General features: G+C 38.6%; 2 protein-coding genes across 6 annotated transcripts in view; one reads left to right on the forward strand and one right to left on the reverse strand.

Annotated features, from left to right (window-relative positions):
• LOC114277692 (uncharacterized) overlaps positions 1–664 on the forward strand; it is a 59,584-nt gene extending 58,920 nt beyond the window's left edge. For both annotated transcript variants that reach the window (XM_028219627.2, XM_082878143.1), the window contains one exon: positions 143–664. In XM_028219627.2, coding sequence (XP_028075428.1) covers positions 143–377 — 235 coding nt within the window. In that variant the 3' untranslated portion in view covers positions 378–664. The remainder of the gene's footprint in view (positions 1–142) is intronic.
• A 1,300-nt stretch (positions 665–1,964) lies between these two features.
• LOC114277691 (Pentatricopeptide repeat (PPR) superfamily protein) overlaps positions 1,965–11,930 on the reverse strand; it is a 32,767-nt gene continuing 22,801 nt past the window's right edge. For 2 of the 4 annotated variants that reach the window (XM_028219624.2, XM_028219625.2), the window contains exons 10-12: positions 7,683–7,832; positions 3,341–3,436; positions 1,965–2,250 (exon numbers count right to left, since the gene is read on the reverse strand). In XM_028219624.2, the coding sequence (XP_028075425.2) occupies positions 2,137–2,250; positions 3,341–3,436; positions 7,683–7,832 (360 nt within the window). In that variant the 3' untranslated portion in view covers positions 1,965–2,136. The remainder of the gene's footprint in view (positions 2,251–3,340; positions 3,437–7,682; positions 7,833–11,930) is intronic. The other 2 variants (XM_082878142.1, XM_082878141.1) reach the window with 1 other exon arrangement.

The following is an 11,930-nucleotide window of genomic DNA, read 5'->3' on the forward strand; positions in this document are numbered from 1 at the left end:
ATTTTATTTTTTATTTTTTTATCTGCTCTGGAAATGGCATAAGGACCAATTCTACTGCCAACGAAATTTTAGTTTGGCACTTGAAAAAGAAAACAAAAGTGAGTGTTGGTCTAATATTTGAACCTATGCTTGTTGATATCAGGGGTGACAAAGAAGAGGATCAAAACCGCGCTGAGGTTGCAGATGAAGAGGCTGAGCGAAGCAAGCATTTTGATGAGGAGGCTGGTTCGGGAAATCCTAATCAGAAAACTACAGCTGGGTGCTCAAAAACTGGAGATAGTAGTAGTAAGAGTGAATTTGCTTCTACTAGCAGTACTGCAATAAAGGACACTGAAAGTAGGACACTGGGAAAAGATACACAAGGGAAGAAGATATGAATTTTTTTTTTTTTATTATATAGGAAATGATACTTGCGTCGCGATTGAGTAACCGGGGCATTGGAACGATGCGATTCAAATAAAAGAATTGAGGAAGTTGTGAATTGCAAAATTGAAGCTTCTTTTCTTGCTTTATGTTTCAATTTAGGTGGAACTAGAAATAATGCATGCGTGTGGAGCTGAGTTAGATTTTCTTACTCTCCCTTTTCTTTTTTTTGACACGGTGTACTTGTGAGCCCTAATTTGGGAAAGAAATAAGGTAAAAAAAACCAGCTGATCATGATAAACTGGCATCGATTAGATCAATTTTGTGGAAAACAACTGGTTTCTAGCTTTAAACGATTGCCGCCAGTTCAGCTGGCAAGTCCAGTTTGATTTTCAAAACCTAGTAGAAATAATTTGTTTGAAAGTGCAGTATGGTCGTGTTGTAAATGGAATTTGCCATGTAAACAATAGACTTGAAAAAATAAGAAGGTAGTTTTTTTCTTTGTGTACTTTTTTCAAATTTGGTCCTTCTTAATTCCCCTTCTCAAGGCTTTCTAGCCTAGTACGACTCAAAAAGTAGAAAAAAAAAATGTCAGTAGAGATTAAAGGAGAATGTTTGGTAGCCACAAATTATGTGGCTCAAATGGCTCAAAAATGCCAAAACGACGTCGTTTTGACATTTTCGGAGTTGTTTTGTACCAAAAACGACATCGTTTTGACATTTTCAGGCCATTTGAGTCACAAAATTTGTGGCCATCAATCATTGCTGTAGATTAAAATGCCCACAAGGGATTAAATAAATAAAAAAAAAATGTGCCTAGGCATTTCAAAAAAGAATCTTTTGCTTTATTTATTTACTTTCAGCTTGGTTTACTTTTATGTTATTCAATTTTTCTTATAATTCTTGTGGATTTGATTTGGTGTAAAGATTGTTATTATGGGGGTTTGGTTGCTTACAAGATTGGCGGGGAAGTTTATGTTTGGTTGTTCTCATGGTGGCTTAATGAAGTTCGCTCGTTCGATGTTCCAAAAACTAAAAATAAAAAATTAAAAATGTAGCACAAGGTGGAAGAACAATATTTGTCTCCATTATGTATAATTGGGAGGAGATAAGAAAATTGTAAAATGAGACAACTGTTATAAATGAATAAAAAAATCATTTTGCTACTTGGACAAGAAAAATTCTTGTATTCCACTCTAAAAATTGAGCCAGATAGCTCAGTTACAATGCTGATATGAATTTTACATAAAATATATTTATTTATTTATTGGACTTTTCACCACAAATGCTAAACAAATGCCAATAAAAGAGTCCCTTTTTTTTTCCCTCTATTTCTTGCATTTTTGTACCTGTTTTCATTCAAACCAAACTCACCTAAGATGGAGCAAAATTGTATGTTTTTTCTACTTCCGAAAAACAAAAAGAAGACTTATTTTTATCGTCAATCAAATACATGATGATAAATGGTTTCTGTCAAACATAGTGAAGGCAATCATCTTCCGCTACAAAGGCTGCTAATCAAGAAGGAAATCACCAAAATAATATATATATATATATATAAAATATGAGAAAATTGCAAATTAGGCTGGTGTTGCGACAGATTAGCATTAAAGACTTCACAGGTTTTTATTTTTATTTTTATTCCTCTGTACATGGTAAGACTAACAAACAAAACCGTTTAATGTCAAACTCTCAGCTGAATGATTAATGATTTAACTTAAGCTAAATTATAAAAAATAAAAATAAAAATAAAAATAAAAAAAAAGAGGAGATTTAGAATGGATCTAGATCTCTAAGTCCATCACCATGAGTCCTGAATTTTTTTCGTCGAGCCGGTGGAAACAAGAGCTGATGGATCTGTTTTTCAGCAGCCCCCTCAGATGTTGCCTGCAGACACGGTATACAGAGTTATATCAACCCATGAACATCATTCTTTCCTTTTTTTTCCCCAAGATGGTTGATGTTACTATTTCTAGACAATAGGACATGTGTTGTCAACTAGTGTCATCGGCTGTTTGGGCAAACACAAAAATTTCACATAATTTGGTTCTTCAAATTGTCAAATAATTGTTTCTATTCATCATTTTTGGACGATAGCAATGAATTTTATCAAAGACAGTAGTAAAGATGATAATCACTATTCAAAACAGGAAAACTGTGGCAATAGCACAAAATCTGCATCTGAAGACTAATCTTAAGATTGTTTGTTACAAGCTAAAATATATATAAAAATTGCCTCTTTTGTGCAGTTTATAAGAGTTGTTTATAGCACTTGATGTACAGGGCTTTTCTTTTTGTTCACCCTCTTGATGGCAATTTTTGGTTAATATAATTTTTGCTAATCAAAATAAAAACAAACAAACCGATCAAATAAAACTTCAAGAACTAAGCATCTATGGCATTTTCATTTCATCATCATTCAAAATTTCTTAAATTTTTAATTGGCACTAAAAATTCCATTAGCCTGACAATTTGACATATATAATCAAAAGATTTGCCATAAAAAATTAGCCAACTACAACTTATATTGGACGTGAGAATTAACATTTCTAGTTTCCTCTCTTTTTCCTTCCCGGTTAATAATATCTAAATTTTTTTCAGATCCAACAGTTGTCAGGTAGCAAAGCTTATTTTCCTTATTTTATTTTGTTAGTATTTATTTTGGTTTTTTTTGCTTTTTTTAATGTGTCCTATAAGCGTCATCAATGTGTCCCTAGAGTGTCTAGAATGTGTTCATATCACATCCTCAATGTGTCCCAACATGTCTAGAATTCAAAAATAATTTTGGACACTTCCACATGTCCAAGCATGTCTATGCCTCAGATGTGTCCAACATTGATACATAGGTCTAGGAGAGGTGTCTGTGTCCTAGGTACAAGCATAAGAAGTTAATAACATAAACCTATTGAGGATAAATTAACATTGAGAAGTACAAGTAGTTGAGAGATCAAATTATTTTGGAAAAACTATTGTTTACCTGGACTTTGAAGGGAAAACGATGAGTTCGTACTTCCACCCCAGAGAAAACCCTAACATCCATACCAAGACTGTCAACTCCAATCAAATTTGCTCCCTACAAAGAGCAGATTAGATAAGAGATTCAGAACAATTACAAAAAACAAGTAAATTATTCACATGTATGTGTACATGCACATGCACACACACACACACACACAATGAATAACACAATTCAAAACATCACAGATGTATGGAAAATGATTTACAAATAAAAATTTTAGACATAAAACTCATACATAATGATGTGGCCTTCAATGGTCCTTTCATTTCAAGCTAAAACAAAAATTATTATAGCCCAGAATTGCAACTGCCACATCATTTTGTATGAAAATTTTGTAACCCCAGATGTATTTCAACAGCATTTTTTGTTTTGTTGTGTGTTCATTTTTATTAATTTGTGAATACCATTAAAGACAAATATATGAATTTTAAAAGTTAAAACTATCTAAGAAAAGACTTAGATAAAAAGGACATATCTGAATATTATTAAAGAGTTACAAGCCCCCACAACAAGAAGTGGATGAAAGAAGGCATAATGAATATATTGTCTTCATGAAAATTAAATGGCTACATCGTTTTGTTGTCATATGCACTTCATAATTCTCATTGTACAGCAATTCTCATCAAAGACCATTCTAAGGAAGACAAATAAAAAATACCAATAATAATTATAAATAAATAAAAATAAAAAAAAGAAAGACAAGAAATTTGAACCAATTTCACACATTGACAGAGTTTTTGAAAGGTGCGAAGCCCATTTCCTTATTTTTCTCATCTAACCCACCCTTGATCATTTATTTATAGGTTAATTAGAAGCTGTAGTGGCTTCTTATTTGGGTGGGGGTGGTGAGGTGGTGGTTTGGGATGTTGTGTTTCGTTGGTAGGTTCAGGATTGGGAGGTTGGGAGTTGGTGGACTTGTTGAGTTTTTTGTATGGGGTGAAGGTTGGGAGGGTGGGGGAGGATGTTTTGGTTTTTTTTTTTTATTATTATTTTTTTTGGCTAGCGGGCCGGGGGGGGGGGGGGGTTGTGTTTTCTCAATTTTGTCGTTTTATCGGATTTTGTGTAAGGGTGGTGGTGGGTTTTCCTGCGGTGGCGGGTTTAAGTTCCAGGTGTTCCGTCAAAGGTAGCTTTCTTTGTGTGGACGACAGCTTTTGATAAGATTGACCATTGACAATTTGATTCGTCGTCACCACATTTTGGTCAATTGGTGTTGCATGTGCCACGCTGATGCGGAGACAGTGGATCATTTGCTTATTCATTGTCCAGTGGCTACTCGGTTGTGGGTGTTCATTTTTTCTACGTTTGGAGTGGTGTGGGTTCAGCCCAAGAGGGTGGTGGAGAGGTTGGGCTTTAGCTCCTTTGTGTTTGATGTGGCTGCTTTGGTTGGAGTAGAATCGGCGTATTTTTTAGCGGATTGCTCAAACGGTGGCTCGGTTAGAGACTTGGTTTTTTGGGTTTTATACAAGTGGGTGTTGGGTAGGGCGGATCCGGATCTTTTTGTATTTTCGGACTTTATAAATGACTTGATTGGTTAGGTTTCCCCTATTCTTGGGGTTTCTGTTCTCTTGTTTTCTTTAGCATCTTCTTGATGCTTTGGCAACAAATTCTATTTATCAAAAAAATCACATCAAGACCCCCTCAACTATTAGCAAATATCACTTTCCCCGTTCATCGAGTGCGTAAGGTTGACCACATGTCAACTATCTATAAAAAATGGGAGTTACATTTTCCTTGCATGTAACACAATTTTGATTTCATTTTTTCCCTCAATACTATCACAACATTCCTATGAGATACTCAAAATTTGAAATATTGACACAAATGCCACCCATTTACCACATTTAAATGTAAAACTTCATGCCAATTTCAAGCATGACAACCTTATAATACTATTTTAATATGCACAATAAACGAGCATCGTCATTCAAAGGGAATTGTTATCTTTGAGCATAGGCTTAAAGGCAGTGGTAGCCATATTCAAATGTATGACTGAAGGGTGAGTGGACTGGTTGTGGAGCCCCCTATAAAGTTAAGCTTGGCATTGAGATGGTAAAGTAGGTGAGGTGAGACCTAAGGGGATCTTGGAAGGAGAGTGGCAGTCGAAGAGAACCAAAACCTCTAAGCTTGCAGGAGGAAATGGAGGTTGTGACCTATTTATAGGAGGGTTGGCCTTCAAGGCTTGCTCACCAAAATGCATGGTGTCATTTGCTTGGGTAGAGAGAAGGGCACATGTGGCTTCCCTTCTTTTTCTCAATACCTTAGAGGTAAAGACCAGTACTACTTAGAGGCCTCAGCAGTTGTAATGGTGGTCGAGTGTGCTCCTCAGGTACAGAGATGTATGGAGCATAGTGTCTTTATCATGATCTAAATTTGCCTTGTGAAGATCTCTGCAAGACTGATACAGGAAGCCCCTCAAGGAGGGGAACGAATGCCGTGACTAACCTTCAGCCTAGATATTGAGCCACAAGACATCGGAGGTTCCGCACAACAGTCATGGGGTTGTTCGAGCATTCCATAACTGTGGTACCACCTAGGGGTGTTCACGGGTCAATTTAGCTCGGGTTTACCCTTGGCCCGTCAGCCGAACCGACACATCCGGGTTGGAAAATCAGTTATCTATTGTCGACCGAACTACAGTTCGAAATCAACCGAATGAATAGTCAAGGCTTGGCGGTCGGTTCAGTCGATTTCGAAAAAGTAGTAGGGATGGAAAGAAAATTTTGCGAAAAAATAGAATTGAGAAATCAAAACAACAAATTAAACTCATGAATACAGATCAGTGACAGAGAGTGACATAATACAGATGAGTAACAAATTACAGATTACACTTGATGTATATACATTTAGAAATTACAGATTATCGCCGCAGCCACTATCTTTGCTCATCGCAACACCATCGCTCATCGTCACTAACATCGTTCTTCACTAACCTTGTCTGTCACTACCACCACCCCATCAACAACGGGAGAAAGAGGGAAGGAAAAAGAAAAAAAAAATTAAAAAACAGAAGCAAAGATGAGGAGAGAGAATGAGAGATGAGTTTGTATATGAAGGAGAGAAGAAAGAGAGGAGGGTCGGTGACAGAGAGACACAAAAGGGTTAAGAGAGAGATGGAGATGAAAGGTTGGACAAAAAGAGAGAAGAAGAAAACAAAAGGATTGAGGAGAGAGAGAGACACAAGAGTAATGAGTTGTCAGATTTGAGAGAGAGAAGAATACATTGGAATTGAGGAATAATTTTTTATTGAGAAGATAAATATGACCTTGGAAAGATATGTATCTCTTAGAGAGTAAATACTCTCAGATTTTGTTTTTTTTTATAATAGATATTGGGTGTATATCTCGACTTGGAAAAGAAGAAAAAGGTTACAGTTGATTGATTGATAAGGGTGAGCTGTCACACAAAGAGACTTGGGAAGGATAACTTTGTATTGGAAAATGTAAAGTCTTTGGAAAAAAGGATTGACAGAATGCCTTTAGCTTGTTTATTTTAAAATAATATATAAGTCGGTTGGATCAGGTTAAGTTATTATTTTTTTATTCAATCCGATGTCCGACCAAAATTTCATTTTGTTTTTAGATAATACAACTGCAGCCGACCGAAAATGCGTGTGAAACCGTCCATGGCATACACGGGTCAGTCGGGACCGGGCAGGTGGGTTCACAAGTGATTCGGTTTTTTGAACACCCCTAGTACCACCCTTGAAGGGGTCCCTAGGCCCTATTCCCAACCTACTGGAGTGAGCAACATGGTGTCTTTTGGAGATCACTGGAGATAGCTCTGCAGTCAACGAATTGAGATATAGGAGGCTATGCTAGGGTGGAGAGTCACTCAACCATGCTAAGGGTGTCGAATGTGTCATAGTAGGTTGGTGTCTTTCTTGCCTTTCTTTTTTTCTACATCATGGAGGTTTCTTGAATTGGTGGAGGTAGATTGGGTGTTACCCCCTTCTTGTGTCAAGATATTATTAATTAATTTTAGGGTTTTCAATTTAGCCTACCAAAAAGCCTGAACTCCTTGGAAATGTGTAGTTTGTACGGTGCTTCGGGTGAAAAAATATAACTTCTTTTTGTTTTTACTTTTCTTGTTGGACTTCTTGTCCCCTTTGTACTTCTTTTCCATCTATTTTTGCTTTTATGCTAATAGAATTTCTTTGTTTCTGATAAAAAAAATTAAAAATAGAAATAGGAAACCACAAGGTGCAACAAACAAAAAATGTGGAACTTGATGCATAGTAAATGAGAATGGAATTAAACCAAAATGTACAACATTATAAAAATAAATAAAAATAAAAATTTACCTCAACATAGAGCCCCTTCTTTTTGCACAGAGCTTTAAGAGCAAAATTGCACCTTGTGCCCTTCTCACCAAAGCGCTCTACAATTGCTGGAGTAGAGTGTACAAGAACATCAGGCTCGGCCTCCTGGAAATCTTGCAAACCAATCGCTGACTGAAGAATATGAAAAGTAATAAGAATTACAATTTATCAAGGTTGAATCTCATAAGAAGAGCATTCCAATCTTTGAATAGTTTCCTATGTTGAGACACAAATAACATTTTGCGCATTTTGGTTAAACAAGATATCTTTGAAGTTTTTCATAAAGATACAAAACTAACTGAATTGATAAGGAACCATGCCTGGCTTAGACATCATTTAGGTACAATACCCTTCTACTTCACGGCAACTCTTAGACATGCATCTGCCACACCTAAACTGTAACACCCTAGGTGTTATTGCATGACATATGCATATTTTCGTACTTGAATGCTTGGAGCTAAATTGAATACTTTTGTTATGTGAAACACTTGGAAACATGCTTTCATAATCTTTTGATGTGGCCTAGAAGTATTTGTTCTTTGGGCAACATGCCTAGTCATGCTAAGTGAATAAAATAATTCTTAGATCTCTCTTCGATATGAAATGAAAAGAAACTTAGAGACAAGAAAGAAAGACTTTTATTTTTGCATATGGAAGCTATATGTAATTATATTTCCTTAATCAATGAGCTTAATTGATATGGTCCAATGTGCCTAACATTTCTATGCAATGTGTGAACTTAATCGCACCCTAGGTGTAATTTCATGACATATGCATATTTTCGTACTTGAATGCTGCTAAATTGAATTCTTTTGTCATGTGAAACACTTGGAAACATGCTTGCATAATCTTTTGATGTGGCCTAGAAGTATTTGTTCTTTGGGCAACATGCCTAGTCATGCTAAGTGAGTAAAATAATTCTTAGATCTCTCTTTGATATGAAATGAAAAGAAACTTAGAGACAAGAAAGAAAGACTTTTATTTTTTGCATATGAAAGCAATATGTAATTATATTTCCTCAATCAATGTGCTTAGTTGATATGGTCCAATGTGCCTAACATTTCTATGCAATGTGTGAACTTAATCGGGATAAGTGTTAATTAAGCATGATTAATAGATTTAATCAAGATTAATTAACCTTAAGCATGATTAAGTAAGATTGAGTATGATCAGTTAAACTGTTAGAATTTACCAATTTACTCCTCCACCTACCATCTCCACTAGCACCCACTTCACCTACCACCTCCACTACACTACACCTACTACCCAAACCCTCTCCTATATAATGCCACTCTGATTTGTAATCCAACACATCAATACAACAATCTTGTAACATCAAAAATCAATCAATCAATAAATACATAAATTTTTACATGGTATCAGAGCAAGGTTAAAGAAGCTAGTAATTCTGCTTCCCCGGCGGGCGGCAGCCTCCCCTTGGCCGCCCGCCGGACCTCTACACACTAACCGTCTCTCTTGAATACTGCCTTGATGCTTTTCTCCAATCCGTCCCGGCCTTCATCATTGATGCAAACTCTTCATGACTTCTACGTCCATCCTTGTCGGTGTCCACATCCTGCATGATGGCATTAATGACTTCTTCATTGTTGGTCTCGACTTCATCAGCCAAGAAATAGTAACAGCACCCCGATTCAGCCTGCGATCTGGCTTCCCTTTCTTCACGGTGGCCATCACCCTGTCTCCAACGCAGGCCGAAGGCAACCGATTCAGCCTCTCCTTGATAACATGGTGGGGAACCAACCTTCAAAGTGGTGACGGCTTCGGTTTCCACCACGACAGATCTGGACAGATCTACGTAGATCCCATCTCACATCTCAGATCTTGATGATGTTGCCGACGGAGCTACGGGTTCCAGGGGATGTGGTTCTTGACCTCTCAAGTATGGCTAATCAAACCATCAAGCTTGGGGTGGAACTGTCATAAAAGAGGGCTTGGAGACTTCAGTTGGTTGTCCAAAAAGGGCATGATGAGGGTGGAACCAGAACCTTGGGAACTGTATCCAACCCTCTCATAGGAGCCAACAGCATCATATGTGAAGACACAACCCTTTCCTTCAAAGGACATTGAAAGCATAATAGGGAAAGAAGCGTTTGTAGTAGAGGGTGTTTGAGAGCAATTGAGCCATTACAGGGCAGCTCATCTGCTTGTTGTGTTGATGCTGATAGATCAAGTACCTGGCTGCCAAGACCTTTTGCAAAGCTCTAACGTCAGCCTGGAAACCAGATGAAGCCATCACAGATTTGTCCGCTAGTTTGCAGATTTTGGAGTAATCGCGAGTAAGAATGTTGTAACCAGTCGACCTTCGTGTATCAGCCGCAATCACGCAGTAATCGCCACCTGCGATAGCAACGCAAGTTCCGCCATTGTTGAAAAGCAACCGACACATGGTTTACACACCCCAAAACTTTCTTTTGTTTTAATTATCCACCGCCCAAACTTCACACTCACTCTCTCTCCTCACTTTGCATCCACCGCCCACAATTGTTTTTTTTTTATTAAAAAAAAAAAAAAAAAAAAAAACTTCTTGGTGCCCTCATTGTTCCTACTTTCCTTTTCTTTCTTTTATTTTATTTTATTCTTTTCTCTCCACTCAAGAACAGTCACCACACCCCACTTTCGTCACCATTGCCCCATTTGTATATATATATATATATTTCTTTTTATTATACTATCTTACTCAAAACCCAAACCATTATCATTATTATTATTTGTTTTTGGGCGTGTTCCCCCTCTTTAACAAAAAAAAAAAAAAAAAAAAAAAAAAAAAAAAACAACCACAACCCTTTTTCCATTTGCACAACAACCATATTTTATTCATCTCCGGGGCTCAACCCCGATCACACTTTTACACCACCAAAAAAAAAAAAAAAAAAAAAAAAAACAGCAACAAATCAACCACATCCACAGGCAGGATTTTCTTCTCTACTCTGCCGCCGGTCTCTTCTTCTTGCCTCCGTCCTGGGCGGCCCTTGACGGTGTTGCCTCCGTGTTTCCCACTCCACTGGGCACGATCACTACTCCCTGCTCCTCCACTGCAGCATACGGCGGACCTCCAAATCGGAACATCACCGTGGCCTTCCGCTTCAGCTCCTTATTTTCTGCTTTCAGCACACTTATCTCTGCTCGCGCATCCTTATACATGCGTTGGAGCAGAGCCAGTTGGGCATTTAAATGCTGCACCTCATTTGTCCTACTCTGCAGCCGGTTCGACAAGTTTGTGACCGCCGTCATGCTTTCCACACATGCCTTCAGAGTATATTGATTGGCCTCCACATCTGACTGCCCTGCCATTCTTTGCTCCACCGCCCGCATCGGAAAGTTCAACGGAGCAAACTCCGGGGCGCTTGGTTGAGTTTCCAGTGCCACCGCACCAGTTCTCTCTCTCGTTGACTCGTTGAGATCGGGAAAGAGGGTGAGCAGCCCGCGGGAAGACGATGAAGCCATTTTCTAGGCAACAGAGTGTCACACAGTATCTCTCTCAGAACTCTCTCTCAGAAAACAGAGTGTTACAGAATCTCTCTCAGAAATCTCTCTCAGACTATCGCTCGCAAGTTTTTTTTGCCTCAGCCTCAGCCTCCGTCTTATAGCCGAGGCAGCCACGCGCATCGCGCGCCACTTGCCGCCAGACGACAAACGGGCACGCCAACCAAGGCACTCACGTGCCTCGCCATCATGTCCGGCACACCTTTTGATGAATTGGGCACGCTTTTTGATGGCACGCCTTTTGACAAAATTGGGCACGCCTTTTGAGGGTGCCACTTTTACAACGGTCCGACATGACCCTATAAACTGTCCCGACATTTGATTCCGGTTAGCATCTTCAACGGTCCGACATGACCCTATAAACTGTCCCGACATTTGATTCCGGTTAGCATCTTCAACGGTCCGACATGACCCCATAAACTGTCCCGACATTTGATTCCGGTTAGCATCTCCAACGGTCCGACATGACCCCATAAACTGTCCCGACATTTGATTCCGGTTAGCATCTCCAACGGTCCGACAAGACCCCATAAACTGTCCCGACATTGATTCCGGTTAGCCTACAGTGTCCTCTACAACGTTATGACACCACCATACCGTGTCCTCTACCACGTTATGACACCACCATACAGTGTCCTCTACACCATTATGACACCACCCTACAGTGTCCTCTACAACGTTATGACACCACCATACAGTGTCCTCTACCACATTATGACACCACCT

This window comes from Camellia sinensis, chromosome 7, assembly GCF_055761805.1.
Source record: "Camellia sinensis isolate YWXY chromosome 7, ASM5576180v1, whole genome shotgun sequence".
Taxonomy (NCBI): domain Eukaryota; kingdom Viridiplantae; phylum Streptophyta; class Magnoliopsida; order Ericales; family Theaceae; genus Camellia; species Camellia sinensis.